The 15927-nt window shown below is 40.6% G+C and overlaps 1 protein-coding gene across 1 annotated transcript in view; it reads left to right on the forward strand.

Moving 5' to 3' along the window:
- The window catches only part of rabep1 (rabaptin, RAB GTPase binding effector protein 1), a 42255-nt gene extending 27323 nt beyond the window's left edge, over positions 1-14932 (forward strand). The window contains exons 13-18 of the mRNA XM_080866252.1: positions 1164-1304; positions 4007-4196; positions 7113-7168; positions 10560-10658; positions 11114-11230; positions 13438-14932. Coding sequence (XP_080722378.1) covers positions 1164-1304; positions 4007-4196; positions 7113-7168; positions 10560-10658; positions 11114-11230; positions 13438-13539 — 705 coding nt within the window. The 3' untranslated portion in view covers positions 13540-14932. The remainder of the gene's footprint in view (positions 1-1163; positions 1305-4006; positions 4197-7112; positions 7169-10559; positions 10659-11113; positions 11231-13437) is intronic.
- Positions 14933-15927: the final 995 nt, after the last annotated feature.

A 15927-nucleotide genomic window follows, 5' to 3' on the forward strand; every position in this document is an offset into this window, starting at 1 on the left:
ACTGAGTCCATGTCAGCAGATAAAATTGAATCAGTGCGTATTTCTTAGTATAATATCTTTTAATGAACTGAATCCGGATGTTAATTACAGTCTTGTTAGTTTCTTCTTTCGTTGCCCTTATCAATGCACCGTGTGTGGAGCGGAGATGACAAGAGACACAAGAAAGTAAAGTGAAATATTGTGCGAGGTGCTGACAGCATGTTATGTTACTGTCAGCGCCCTAAAAGCTTCCTGCAAGTGTTACATGAACGTGATGAGAGTGTGAGAGAAAGCATTGTCTCATCCGAGCCTGTCACTCACGTTGATTCACTTTGACCACAGTTTGCAGTTAATTAAAAAAAACATACAAAGAAAAAGTGTAGCAGGTGTAAAATATCTCCACACTGATGTCTAGTTGTTGTTAGCTCTCTGCTCTGTTAGCCCATGGTCAATGATTTCTAGGTCGGGATCAGACTCATATCCGATCCACATATTGGAGCATTATATTCACAAGTGGAAACCCTGAAAAGTCATTAAATCAGCCCGATGTTTTCCCATATTGCTTTTTTTTTTTTTTTTTGTAAGTAAATTTGAATAAACATGCAACATCAGTTGTCGTCCCTACCTCCGTATTTGCAGTTGAGATGCAGTTATTTAGTCTTCTATAAAGGAAATTTAAATACATCTGTCCGAATCTACATATCAGCTCCTGTACAGAGGTTTTGCAAAAAATCTCTGTGTCAATATGTGAAGTGCATTTCTAAGCAAGGTACATTTCTTCTCCGAGCTTATTGTCCAAAAGGAAAAGCAGGAAGCACCTGAAACAGAAGCATTCTCAATAATGAATGTGCCTCTGCAAGCTGCATCAGCACAGGCATCAAAGTAACTTGAAAGACTTTGCAAACAGTCTTGTCTTCGACTGATGAGAGGCATCCCCTTTGCTTCTGGTGGCTTTGATGTGCAGAAGTCGTAGCGTCATAAATTAATTTATAGAGCTACACCTAGCTGAATATTAGCTCTGCAGGGAGATTTAGGTGGAGGTGGCTCTAAAAGCAGACACTGGCCTGTGAGTCACTCTTCACATATGTTCACGGGCTGATGGTTTCATATGGCAGGAGGCGCCATAAAAAAAAAAAAAGTGACACATGACGAGAGGATTTATTCTTTGTGCTTGTTTGTTTCAGGCGGTGCTGCTGAAGTCCAGGGAGCAGGTGGCAGATGAGCTAAGTCGACTACAGAGAGATAACGAGAGTCTGCAGGGGAAGCACAGGCTGCATTTAGAACTGCAGCAGCAAGAAGACTTCCAAATGCCCACTACTGTTCAAGTACGTGCAGCCTCAGCACCATCCATAACACTTCAGTGGTACTTATTGAAATGTGTCTGAAAGGAGGCGTCCAAAGACCAGTTTAAAGTCTAGATTTGTAGTTTTGTTTACTCTGAAATTATTCATGGTTATAGCTTTTATGCAGTTCTTTACACTTGGATAGACTTTAAGTAAAAAAAACAAACAAACAAACAGTATTTCTCTGGCTCCTAAAACGAGATCACTACCATCACCTACCATCATGAGCTCTGGGTGATGACTGAAAAATGCAGGGGCAGGGGAAATGAGTTTAGTTTGAAGGGTGGCTGAACTCTTCCTTAGAGATGAGGTGAGGAGCCGGGCATTCAAGAGGGAATAGCGCCGGATGCCTGGATGCCTCATCGTGAGGTGTTTCGGGCATGTCCTACTGGGAGAGGACCCTGGAGGACAACCCAGGATTTGCTAGAGGATTAGAAGAGGAGGCCGGGATGAGGGAAGTTTGCACTTGTGCTTAGATGGAACAACCTTATCACCTGCTCCCATTCGCTGCTGGTTTGCTGAAGACAGTTTCTGTGCAAGGAAAAGTATTGGGTTGAAATCTGAAGAGTCCAGATAGCTCGGTGAATGTTAGTTCGACTGCACTTATTAAACCAAAAGACTAAATAATTAAAACAATCCCCTCCAAAAAATCACCTTGTAAAAATCTGAGCCTGTCTTCGATAGCCCCATATGCAAGCCTTTCTGTTAAGTGCTTTTAGTGGACGATGCTTCTTAATACATCAGCAGGTTGGATGATGCTGCTTGATGTTCAAATCTAAACTTTGTGCCAGGTTTTAAGAAGACAAGTCTGTCTTTATACAAGCATTTTCCTTGTATAAAGTTCCTCCACATTTACGCCGGGTTTCTCCAACTTTTAAGTAAATCATCTCCACCCAGCCTGAGCTGGTAAAGAATACAGATGATGCAGGGTTTAAATATAAAAGCACCTTCACAGCCTGCTGCTCTCGGTCAGTAGAGTCAACTGTTCATTTAAAAGCTGTCGCAGCGTGAGCAGCTCTGTCCGCTCTCACGCCACAGACAGCGATAAAAGTGACACAGACTGATTCCTGCAGTGAAGCGCTCGGCTAATTGCTTCAGTGGTAACACCTCTGTGGCTCCACCAGCTCACATTCGGTGATTAACAGCAGTGCTGCTTACTTTGAGCTGATCTGATGAGGTGGGAAAAAAGTCTGCTGCACACATAAATCTATTATACGTCCGTGGGCTGCCCTCCCGCCTCAAACACACATCTCCTCCCACACTGTTACTCTCAGCCTCACGCTGAGTTACTCTTCAGCATTACAAAAGAGAGCGGACTCATGTTTTAGCGGAGGCTGATGATCTTGTGACATTCGCAACATGTTGGTGGTTAAAACGTAATCGTTTAAATCTGCTTTGTGAGAGCCAGAACTCCTCCAGTTATAGTAGATGTGCATTCTTTTTCAGCTACTGTTGGATACCAGAAATCGTGTTAATGTGATGGGCAATTCATTCAGTGGTTTTCCACTTCTAAATGTGCTTCTAAGCATTCATCATGATGCGAGCAGAGGCAGATTTATGCATTCAAAAGCCTCGTGGATATCCATTACTGCAATCGTTAATTTGCACTAACTACTAGTTGGATTCAGTCGCATCGTTTAAATATAAACGTGTCTTATCTCGTAAAAAACCTCGACAATCAGAAACATCTGTAGCACCATCCAGTCAAAAACCATTAACGGAGGGGGGCTGGGAGGAGTGACCCAATAACTGAGTGGTTTTTGAGCGCATACCCCATCAGCGCCACATCAGCTGAGTCTCCTTTTTTGACAGCTGGACGTCTAGACCGCTGCTCTGAGTCATTTAACTGCCCGTTCTCTCTCCCAGCTGTCACATAACTTGCAAATGTAAACAGTCTTAGACGTCAAGCGATGGCTTATGACCATGTACAGGTATCTGTTTTAATCATTCGTGTGTGCTTGGATAAATTTGTGTTCTACAGGTGTTGTTTCGGGTACCTGTCAAATGAGAAATATGATCCAAGAAGTTCAGTAATTTCTCAGAAACCAAAACAGGCCACAGCAGTTTATAGTACTCCAAAAGAGGTTTATAAAACTTGTCATGGTGAAATAGAGTCCTTTCAAACACAATAACTCAGCAAAGTATGGTAGAAATACAGTGTTCGGGTTACAAATTGGCCCCCTGGAGAGTATGCCTCTGTCTGGCTACTACTGAGTAACTCCATATAAAATCAACCAAATATAAAAACAAGTTCCCATCTAACCCAATCAGAATTGGCCCACTTTTTATACACAATAACTTTAGTTTAAGCGAAGCCATGCAGTTGGTTTCCTTCATCCTACATATATCATGTTTTACGTACATAAGAGTGACTGAAATTTTATTTTTTCCAGCATTTCCAGCTCTCGTAACTTAATTTATACAGACGATAGCCATATTTAATATAAAGGCCGAATCAATATTGCAGAGTGTATATATATATTATATTTTTAACAGCAAACTGCACTAATTTAATGTCTGTGACATGAATGGAAGTACGTACTGGTACCCTGGATATTTAAGGTTTTCTGATCATTTCCTGCAGAACAGTCGCATCACATCAGAAGAAAATGTTGTGTATACGACGGAGGTGACGGGGATGTCAACATTGGTGGTTGTAAAGTTATTCGTTGATTCTTCTTCAGGAGCTCCAGGGCCTGGTGCTGCGGTTGCGTGAGGACATGGTGGCGTTACGGACGTCGGCCGATCACATGGAGGAGAAGCTGAAGGCTGAGATCTTATTTCTGAAGGAGCAGATCCAGGCGGAGCAGTGCCTGAAGGAGAACCTGGAGGACACTCTGCAGCTGGAGATCGAGGGATGTAAGGAGGAAATAGGTGAGACTCTGAACGATCAACTTGTGTTTAAATCATTGATCAGCTATAGGGTGTGTATTTGTGTTTTAACTGCTACCTTTTTAAACGATCTTCCGTTTCTGCTTTTTGTTTTTCCCCATTTGTCATTCAGACATCCTGGAAGGTATGATCAGCAGTTTGAACAAGCTCACTTTAGCTGCCTGCATGTGTGTGCGTTGATGACTTAGTTGGCAGACTAATGATGCAGTCAGCATTTAACATGATGCTTTCCCCTCACATGTTTTTAATGTAGTTTTCACAGGCCTAGAGACCAGTTAGCCTCTTTGTAGCAACCTCCAGTCCCCCGACTGGTTGGCAAGTGGTTGATATAGGTTGGTGATTGTGCTGGGTGGTGTACCAAAAAAACCTAAAACGGAAAACATCCACCTTCACGTAAAATTTGTGCCTGACCAAACAAAACATTTAAGAAGATGCAGCTTTTATTTTGAAGGCAAATACTCTCTGCTTAAGGTTTGCGTCACACTTCTCACAATTTCACCACCGCTTGACAAGTAGTTTGCAAAGGTTTGCAGACAAGTCTGCATTTCATTCTATGCAAACTCCTTGTCACCACAACCAAAGCATTTGCAAGGAGGTTTTTGGTGGAGCACCGTGCACGTCCTATAGCAACTGCCAACAACCTCCTGCAACCACTTGCAACTGGTCTGAGGATACTAATTTTTCCCTTGTGATTTATGGTTGGTAGATGGTTGCTGACAGGTCTGCAGGCCTGTGTGACTGAGGCCTTATCTGTTTTGTTAAGCTATTTCAAAAATGTACCTTGCTGTGTGTTGACCTTGCGCACCGCCTAGTTTACTGAAACTAGGATGTCTAACCTTCAAGTGTTGTGCAACAAGTTCAATAATCTAGAAGGAATTTAAGTCAATTCAAAAGTCCCATAGGCTGTTTTGGCATTCAATTAAAAAAGTAACAAAAAACATCCAAAATGGACAAAAATCAAATCGTTGACTCAACTCTGGAAATGTTCATTTAACATTCGCCCATAGTGAAAAACCAAAAACAACAGGTATTCAATAAATAAAACCAGTAATTAAACTTGAGCTTCACTGGCCTAGTGTTAGTTTACCGGTGTTTCGACTGCGCGACTGCGGCTCCGCATTTTCATTATTATAATAAACAAACAAAGTAACCGATTCGCCATCAAGTGGAGGCACAACGCTGAATGAATCAGCCGGGTTATTTCACACTGTCAAGCAATATGGCGTCAGTAATTAGTCAACTTCTGACAAGCACGCCAACCACAGAGACTGCAGCAGCGGTGACGCAGGGAAGATGCAGCAGATTGACCCGGAAGTTATGCAAAGTTCATTCCCGCCACAATAAATGGATTTCAGAAAGTGGGGTCGGATGTTACCTTGGTTACACTTAACGCCCACTCACATCTTGTGTCAGTTGATCTCAACAAGTCACATAACAGGGTGAGGCGAGATCTCACAATGGTTTCACCCGAAACCTCTGCTGATAATGCCCCACTCCCTGTTTTTCCCACACCTTGGCTCATGTGATGAGGCACATGATAAATCAACGACCCTCTCAAGGGACGACTCCCACTAGGGCTGAAGTGGTGAGACAGGTTTGTTGTGTTTCCACCTTTCAAGAGAAACCATTTTCTTCTTACAAAAAACGTTCACAGAGATAAAGCAGCTCTTTTTGGGAGTCACCGTTGGGAGCTGAGGGGCTCTTCTCCCTCTCAGATGTGTCTGTGCTTGTTTTGTTGTTGCACTAGGGAATGTAAACACCTTGTGTTGCTATATCTTTCATTTTACAAGATAACGCATTAGAAGTTATACATGTTATCATGAACGGGATTTCTACTTGCAGCCATAGCATTGTGATGATTTGCAGTGAGTCATAACTAACAGACCTTGAGCAAAGAGGAGAGTTATCATGAGGTATGTGCTGTGACAGGCTGTGGACAAACCTGCTGCTTTTCCTTTCATTTGATTTAATTTCGTAATACTTTACTCTGTATGCAGTTTCAGGGAATACCTCCCTTTTAAACCAGCCAACTACAGGATAAATATCTGGTAGAGCTGTCTGCACAAACTCCATAAACATAAAGAGTGTATAAAGTCACGGCTTTAGAATATCTTTCATAGATGAAGGAAACGGTGCAGGAATGATAAGCACATTTAAAAAAAACAATCATAAGTTGAGTAAAGTTTGACTTATCTGACTGTTGTTTCGCTTAATGTGCCTTATAATCTGGTGCACCTTATGGTCCGAAAAATACGGTACATTTATATGACAGCTGCTTTTTCCCCCCAAGTGTGTTTTAACGGATCCTTTATCCCTTGTCATGCTTAAGTTCAGAGGTTAAGGAGATATTTAACATCTGATTTAATGCTTTAGAGCAAGAGACCCAGTAATATTCATGTTATTTTGTTTGCATTAACAGCTGGTTCATGTACACATTATGAAAGGGCTCGTCGTTAATTCATTTTCTGATGACTGATAAAACTAAATGTCCTGTTTTAGTTGTAAAACCGAACTGTTTGCATTGCGCTGCTTTAGACTTCTCTCTCTGGGAGATTTTGACTGAAGAAAGTACACACTCTTTACAACGTACCAGGAGGTTTATCTCTATTTAAACACAAGTGCTTCCACTTGATGGATGATTTTTGGTGCCGGTTCTGTTGTCAGTGGCCAGTGAGTCAGTGTAGTCATTAACAGCTGGAGTGTTTCATGCTTGTGCTGTTTGTTTCTTTTAGTTGTGCGCTCGTTTGAGCTCAACACACACAGCAGCTCCGGGCAAAGCAGCTTTGTTGCATTATTCATAACTTTCAGGGGATCTCGTAATAATTCCTGAGAGAATATCCGGGCTTTGAGATTCAGATGAGCGCCGTGTGATCCTCTAATGATGTCTTCTTCCCACAGCGTCTTTCTCCAGTTTGAAGACGGAGCTGGAGCGAATAAAAGCGGAGAAGGAACAGGTACGTCTTCTGTGAAATTGTCATGCAGTGAAGGAAAAAGATTTGGATAATGTGCTTCAAATAATGCTAAAAATCAAAATACTAATGTAGATGTGGGAGAAATGCACAGGTTTTTATTTTTTCATGTACCTGCAACTCTTTTAATCTAACCTGTGTGTGGACAGAGAAGGTCATTCTCCTCATCCTGATAAATAAATCTGCACTGATCAATACTTGGATCAAATGACTATGATATAGAAGGGGGCACCAGCCTCCTCGCTGTTTGACTCATACTCACCAAACTCAACGTTATTTCCAGTTTTACTGGAGTAACTTGTGTAGTGAAAAAACTGTGAGAAACTCTCTTTTAACTGACCTTCCTGTTTGAGTATCTCAAACAGGAAGTAAACACAAGGGGAGCTATTAATGAGGATTGTAAGTTAAACCTCGTCACCAAAATGTAAAGAAACATTTGGTCAGTCTTCTTTTAAATAAAAAATATTAACTGATTTTAACATTTTTAATGCAAAAGCAAAATTATGACTTAAAGAAAAGCAAATCTGTGATCCCTGAAATGGCTTTTTTGTCATTCTTAATGTTTTTTCTTAAATGTCTCTATTTATTTATAGTCGTTGCTGTTACTGTTATTATTTATTATTATTGCTGTCATTGTTTTTGTTGTTAAGGTCTTCTAACCCTAACCAAGGTCAAGGTTGCAAATTAGCTGTTGCAAAGTACATAGGACTTCTAGTATCAGTTGCATTTTGTTTAACTGCAGCAATGTAACTGTGTATCGTCACTGTTGTATAAACAAGTACGTTTTAAAAAATAGAAAGGTATAAAATAGGTATTTAGGGGTTTTACACTATGAAGTCATTCAGCCTGGGTGCTGTGACCAAGAAGGATTAGCAGAGATGAACGTTGTCTTCAGATTCTGTAGATAACTCGGATTCTGCAGCGTGGCGTGCAGACTGAGGAAATCTGCTTCACTCTGTGGACTTGTGGGATTAAAATTAATGCCTTAGTTTACTGCAGTTAACCAATCTGAGCAAACGTTAGCTGAATTTTTTGCATCTTGTCACTCAAGATTGAGATATGGTTGAGAGATGGTCTTTCCCTTTTCTTCTTCTTTCTCGTTTCTTTGTATTTTGCTTCCATGGAGACTTCCATTGAATTATTTTTCAAGGGATTTTGCACAATCGATTTTTGGGCTTTCTGAAGGTTTTTCAAAATTTTTGTTGGATATTAGCTGCTTTTTCACCCACTTTTTGTCCTGTCTTTGCACCTGATCATTTTCAAAGGAATGATTTGATTCATTAAAAAATCAAATCAAAAAAGTATAAAAAATTTAATTAAAACTAAATCAACGGATGAATGAGTGTTGTGTGTACAGACAACTTCACAGAGATCCAGTTTTACTCTGTCTTCAAGCCTTTTGTTGCAAGGAGCTTTTCACAAATTTGTTTCCATTTCATATTTTCTTTGAAAAATGCCAAAGATAACAGTTTGACAGGCATAAAATGGTACTTTTTGTAAACTTGGCATATCTCAGGATTGTCTGCAGTGTGTACTTTAAAATATTTAAGGAAAGTGGACAAATGGAGCACAAGAGAGGAAGTGACAGGCCAAAAAAAAACAACCTCCACAGCATGTCTTATATCTGAAAGTCATATCCAAATCCAGCAAAGACCTTAACACAGGACCTGAGATGCATTTGAGACAGAGGAATACTAAATGACAAAAGAACTGGACTAAGAATCAGTGATGAGGTTTTATATGCAGTAAGTTTCTGTGGCCAGTCTAAAAAAAGATGGAGGATCTTGCATAGAAAAAAAGGAAGACAACATTCGAAGAACAGCTTTAAATGTCCTTCAAGAAGCCTAAAGAAAGACACCCGAAGACTAGTTACAGAAATTAAGAGAGTTGAAGCTATGTTGAAGAATAATGGTGGTCGCACCAAGTATTGACTTTGAAGCTATCAGAAAGTTAGAATGTCCCTTATGTACTGTATTTACTGTATTTACATGGTATGTTTGCACCTATTTCTCATTTTCCCAGCAAACTATAAAGAAATAAGGGGTGGCTCAAGACTTTTGGACATCGCTGTATATCAAAAGAAAATACTTTACAGTAATTCATATTTCAAAAGATTTCCAGATGGTGAGAATCGGCTTTGACCGATTAGTCCACTCAGATCGTACACAGGGGGGAAACCCTGCAGATATGGTCTATAACAGGGGTGGGCAATTCCAGGCCTCGAGGGCCGGTTTCCTGCAGGTTTTAGATCTCACCTTGGGTCAACACACCTGAATCACATGATTAGTTTGTTACCAGGCCTCTGGAGAACTTCAGGACATGTTGAGGAGCTAATTTAGCCATTTAAATCAGCTGTGTTGGTTCAAGGAGACATCTAAAACCTGCAGGGACACCGGCCCTAGAGGCCTGGAGTTGCCCACCCCTGGTCTATAATCTTGCAAATGGGGTGACACAACAAAGAGAGGTTAGCAGCAAACTGGTGTTGTTTTCCCCGTGAGACAAAACAAACTTAGCTGAGAAATAACACACACAGACGGAAGATAAATATTTGTTTTGGGTCCGTTTTTTAAGAAGGAGCGCTTCCTGTAATAAGATTGCTTCCAGGAATTGTTGTTTGAACTGTTGTTTGAGTTGCTCTTTCCAAGCGAAACACATATTTTCAAACATCAAAGAAGCACTCTCTTAAAAAGAAAAGAAAAAAGGCTTTTTTCTCCAGGCACGGTCATGTTTAAATCAAAAAATCTGCACAGCAGCTCTTTTCTACCAATGTTAGGCCAATAGGAATCCCCTAAAGCAGGGGTGTGGAACTCCAGGCCTCAAGGGCCAGTGTCCTGCAGGTTTTAGATCTCACCCTGAGTCAACACACCTGAATCAAATGATTAGTTCATTACCAGGCCTCTATAGAACTTCAAGACAGCTGTGTTGGATCAAGGACACAGCTAAAACCTGCAGGACACCGGCCCTTGAGGCCTGGAGTTCCCCACCCCTGCCCTAAAGAGACCAAAAAAGCCTCAACACATAAAGCCACTAATCTACCCAGCAAATGTCTTTGTACTTTCCCACTGAGACACTCAAGTCCTGTAGGTGGCACATTATTTTGCATTTATTGAAATTATCATTTGTTCAGTCATTGCAATTATTGCACACGTAGGACTTTTTTGAGATAAAGAGCTATAAAGTTTACGTACTTAATAAAATGCAGTGCTGATATGATATAGTCAGATGTCGTTTACAGTGGGCAAAAATCCATGAACAAAGCCTTTAAACCGTATTATTAATTTTACCACTGCTCATAGAATCTGCCTTGATCTTTTATCAACATCTCTGCATCTCATTTATTTGTCGACTGATTATTTGCGTTACATCGTTTTTGTAGCTGGAGAGCAGTTTGGCCGAGAAGACTGAGACACTGAGGAGCCTCCAGGGCCTGAGGATCAGCCTGGAGCAGCAGCTCAAAGAGCTCACCACTGCAAAGGTCCGTGTTTGGCACGCACATTTATCTGCTGATCCACCACAACCACCCCTGTCCAAAAAGTCACTTTAACTCGATCAGTAACATCATCATCGTCATCTAACCCGGCTGTTGTGGGATTTTATACAGTTTATCACTTTGTGCAGCATCGGCTGTTGGAAATGTGCTATATAAATAAATCTGACCTTGACCTTGACCTTGACCTTTATCAGGATCCGACAGATTATGCAGCATCTGATCCACCGAGCAGCTCATATTTCAGTAAAATCCCAACCTCGTGTCACGACAGCAGTTTACTGACAGCTTTATGAGGCCCTGTCTGTTTGATATAAAATAAAGAACCCGTAAAAATATTCAGCAGATGTTTTGTGATGTTTCTGTTTCACTTTAGGATTTTATTTTAAATACTGAGACTGTGTAGCTTTTCTGAACGAACCTGTGTGCGCATGTCCTTGTAGAGTGCACTTGAAAGTCAAGTCCTCGACGAGAAAGACAAAGCCCAGCGGCTGCAGACCGAGCTGGACGTCAGCGAGCAGGTTCAGAAGGACTTTGTGAAACTTTCTCAGACCCTTCAGGTAAGCAGCGACTGTCTGTTTAACCTCCACCAGGTCAACAACGAGCCAGTTAGAGTTGTTCAGCTTACATTCAACCAAACAGAAGAACCGTGAAGCCAAAAATTTCTGAGTTTATTTGTTGACTTCAGGTTCTTTGTTTGTGCATATAAATAACATCTGTAAACTTCTGACCACAACTTTATGTATATGTATTGGAAGCTTCTCAGTCGACTATAACAGGTAAAAATCAGAGGAGAAATATATGGAACGCGTCCATTTATTAATAAAAACTGTCTTAAAAACAAAAACACAGAAATAAAACACAACAAGCCAGTAAATATACCAAACCATTATGAAAATGTATCACAAAGAGTGAATACTGTCTTTAATTTTAATGCAGGATGTTTAGATTTTATTTGAAAATATTGTAGTTAAGAAGTTTACCCGATTTACATCAAATTTTTTTTACCAGCAAATATTCTGACAATCTTCAGAGCCCCCAAAAGGTCATGACGGGGAATGTTTTCATGGTTGTTGCAGACCCCTCCTGTGTTTTACCTCATGTGTACAGTTGGTGGGTTTATACACTACCTGCCTGAAATGTAGCTTGGTGTGAATCTGTGGTATTCTGAACGTGTGTTTCTGCTGAGTAAACTGTGGTTTGTCTGTAGCACATGTATTACAAACACACCACAGGACCTCATGAGCGCAGTAGCTTCAGTACAGCTTCTGATGCTGCATGTAGTCGGCGTGTCACAGCCCGAGTCATGACAAACAAAGCAGCCACAGCGGCGGGGACAGCTGTCATCATCTGGCTGCAGTCACAATCAGATCTGCAGTCAGTCCCGGCTGTGGTCAGCCACAGAGCTTGAGAGTTAGCTGCTCGACGTATCTTTCTAAACACAGCGGTGCAGGCTTGAGCCGGTGCAGCCACAACTGAGGGAGCAGTGACTGTAGCTGTGGTCGCAACCAGCGGTCTATTGCACGCTACAAGACACTGCAGTATCACAACTGTAACACCGCTGTAAATATTCCAAATGCTTGCCTTCCAGCTGTTGTCCCAGGCCAGATGCTGAGTGAGTTATTAAAGTAGCACAACATTTAAAAGAAGCACGTTTAAGGGCGCTACAGGAGGGATGGAAAAACTAAAAGTCAAAATAAATAAAACACATGCAGGGCAAAGCTTTAGATGGCCGAGGTGACCAAAGTGTAAAACCATAAAATGACTTTGCATTATGAAGGAGAAGGGACACAGCTGCTTTTAACCGGGTTTTAAGATTACATGCAAAGAAATGGAAAGAGTCACTGTGTTATATATTTAACCCTCAAGCAACCGAGCTGTTTTAGTCATTTTTTTTTATCATTTTTATTTAAAAAAACAAAACACAAGCTTCAGTCACAGTCTTCATCTGTTAGTTTTAACAATGCAAATATTTTTGTTTCGGTAAAACTAAGAGGGGAAAAAAATGTTTTAGTGACGTCACTGTCAATTTAACAGCAAACTATAGAAGAACTGGTGACTTTGTAACACTTTGGACAACACATTACTTACTCAAAGACACAAAATATTGAGTTTACTCAAATATACACTCACCAGCTACTTTACTCTTCTTTTGATTTATTTGTCAGTTACATTTTAAAGGCTTAAATAGAGTTTTTTAATCTTTAATAAACACATTATTTCACATTAGCTGCTGTTCATGTTTAAAAATGACAACTTGCAGCACTTCTGTAGGCCTCAGTGCAAGTCTACCTTAGACCATTTCTCTCTCCCCTCTGTCCTGTCTGCTGCGTCCTCTGTCCTGTCCAATAAAAGGATGTAACTAAATACATCAAGCTCCACCACAAAGGGATTACTTGTTCATAAATGATCCACGCCAAAGACCTTCACAGAATTGCATTAATTTATGTTCTGAGATCTGAGAGGCTATGCAAGGTACTAACCCTTATAAAATAGACACATGAACCATATATATGTGAATAAAGGGTCACAAGACTAATAAACCTTGTACAAAAATAACATATAATGAAGAAAACAAAATGTAAAAGTACTAAAATTAGAAAGAAGAAAGAAATGGGGAGGGGAATTTTTTTTTAAAAAGTAACTTTTCTGCATTTTTTATGTGGAGAACTCCCTTCAGATGATATTTGATTATTAAAGCATTAAAGTGCTGTATGAGAAATCCTCCCGTGTCAGAGAATTAATCGCCGTTTGTCCGTGTCCTCAGGTACAGCTGGAGCGGATACGACAGGCGGACTCCTTGGATCGAATCAAAGTAATCCTCAATGACACCAACTTGACTGACATCAATCAGCTTCCAGACACATGATACCACTGAAGGACAACTGCCTTCACTTTCATTTCCCCTTCTTTCTATTTCACCGACCCAGTAACATATTACCCGACCCTTCCTCTTTTTCTTCCTCCTCCTCCTCCTCCTCCCCCATAACCACCTTGGAAGAGTTTGGAGGGACATGGACAGACGTGGCATGAGGAGCTCATGGCCTTTTGTGTACATTAGAAGTCTCTGAACACACCACAGATAGAATAATGAAGAAGAACACTACTAAAAAAATAAAATGTAAATAACTAAATGTGGACGGAGGGAGCGGGCGGAGGTGCTTCTCCCTGTGGGTTCTGTCTGTCTCGTTTCTACTGTAGATACGACTGTCTGTATTAGCTCGACCAAAAAAAGGTTTGTCGTCCTCTGAAGCACTTTTCATCTGCGACTTCTCTTTCCAGGTAAATAGAAAATAATTGGATGCATAAATTTTCCTCCGTCTGTTCTCAAAGCGGTTGATAATGGCTTCCTTTCTCCTCTTGCTTGTGCTTTCCGTGTTTTGTTTTGGGTTTTTTTTTTTCCTTTTTCCTCCAGTTTTCTTGCTTTTTTTTTTTTTCTCTTTGTGACATTTCAACCCTCTTCTGGTCATTTTTAACTCTGTGACAGCAGCACGATGAAGGATGGAAAATACTTGCACATAATTTAACTGGGATAAGAAAATAAGGAACGTAACAAAATGCGAGCAATACCCTTCATGTCTTCAGCACCCTCTGCTGTGTTTTTGCTCTGTTTGTTGCTCTTTAGTGTCTCACAGAAACCTTTTTTTTTTTTTTTTTAAAGCTGCAGAAATACAGTGAAGAAACATTAGTCACGTTCAAACTTGTGTTTCTCAACATGTTTAAAAAAATTAAAAGAAGAAACACTAGTTAATCCAGGTCATGTCAGGTAAACGGATGTTTAGGTGATGAGGGAAATTACAGAATTAAAACTGCAAAGTAATGGCTTTTAACACACACTTTGTTCCTGGTATTCTTTTCTTTTTTTGACTTTCCTTGATGTATATCTGAAGATTTTAATTTATCGCGGGCTTTTTGAAGGTGTGATGGATGGATGGCACGCAGACATGTCCCCACGATGAGTGATTTTTCTAAAGCGTAAAGAAACGGTTCATTCATCACTACGAGGATTCTGTTGTCTCTGAAGCTACTAATTAAATTAAATCACCTTTAAGTGTCGGGGTCTTTCTCTCTAAGGACTTCAGCGCACCAGAGGCTAACCATCAGTGGCCTGTGGTTCATGTGTAATTGGGTAAAAAAAACAAAACAAGAATAACTAAATGAAGGTGCTGCAGTTGTTCATGGAGAACACCAAACCAGTCAGTAAAAATCACTTCAGCTGGTTCTACACGACCAAAATTGTATAAATGCTAGCACTAGCTGCCACATCTACAAAGGAAAAAAAAAAACCTGCAGTCTTCATAATGGCCAGCAGGGGGCGACTTGGTCTCTAGGTAAAAATGTGTTTCCACACCAGTTGGCAAGTAGTTGTTGGAGGTTGCTACTTGTTGCAAATGATGACGTTTAAATGACGACTATTTGCAGATAAGCCGGTGTTAATCCATGCAAACTACTGCGTCCACGGCAATCTGCTAGCGACCAAAGCAATCGCAAGGAAGTTCTTTTTTTTTTTTGGTTTTTGGTTTTTTTTTAAGATCAATTTCAGGCTAGCAACTGCCTGCAATCTCCAGCAACCATTTTCCAACAGGTTGCAGAGCACCCAGTGTTTAGCAGGGCATCACCCACTGGTCTCTAAGCCTGCATGACTGGGCCTAGAGAGACCGCCACCAACCTTCTGCAATCACTCGGCAACCTGTTGTGGAAGCCTTTTCTTTAGCAACTGGTGGTTGTTACATTATCAGTCTCTAGGCCTGCGTGAACCTGAGGCCTAATGTTGAAATCAATGGAAAAATAAACGTTCAGTCCCTTTCATCTCAGTAAACACTTTCCTGATGAGTTTACAGTTTCACTCACTAGTTTTTTGTAAATTATGGTCCCCATCAGATTAAAAAAGGACTTGAGCACACAGCCTCTCAGTCAGTATACTCTCCAACCAATGAACTCTTGTTTCTAAATGCTCAGACTCAGACAAACCTTATTCAACACTTCTGAGTATCTGACATTCAAATGTGCTTAATGTCACAGTTCTGCTGTGAAAAGCTGAGAACAAACACTTGGATTTATTTACAAAGTTCACAGCCCACCATTAGTAGCAGATTTAAAGGTTACCTACTCTGCCCGAGTAGGATAGCTTTGCATGACTGGATGATTAAAATAATACTTGTTCGACTTAAACGGTGCCTATCTGCATTTGTTTGAAATGAGATCTTTTAGTGCCACTGTTTCTTCAGATTTGCTGCCAGCTTTGAGCAGCAGGTGG

Source organism: Rhamphochromis sp. 'chilingali', assembly GCF_963969265.1.
Source record: "Rhamphochromis sp. 'chilingali' genome assembly, chromosome: 19".
Taxonomy (NCBI): domain Eukaryota; kingdom Metazoa; phylum Chordata; class Actinopteri; order Cichliformes; family Cichlidae; genus Rhamphochromis; species Rhamphochromis sp. 'chilingali'.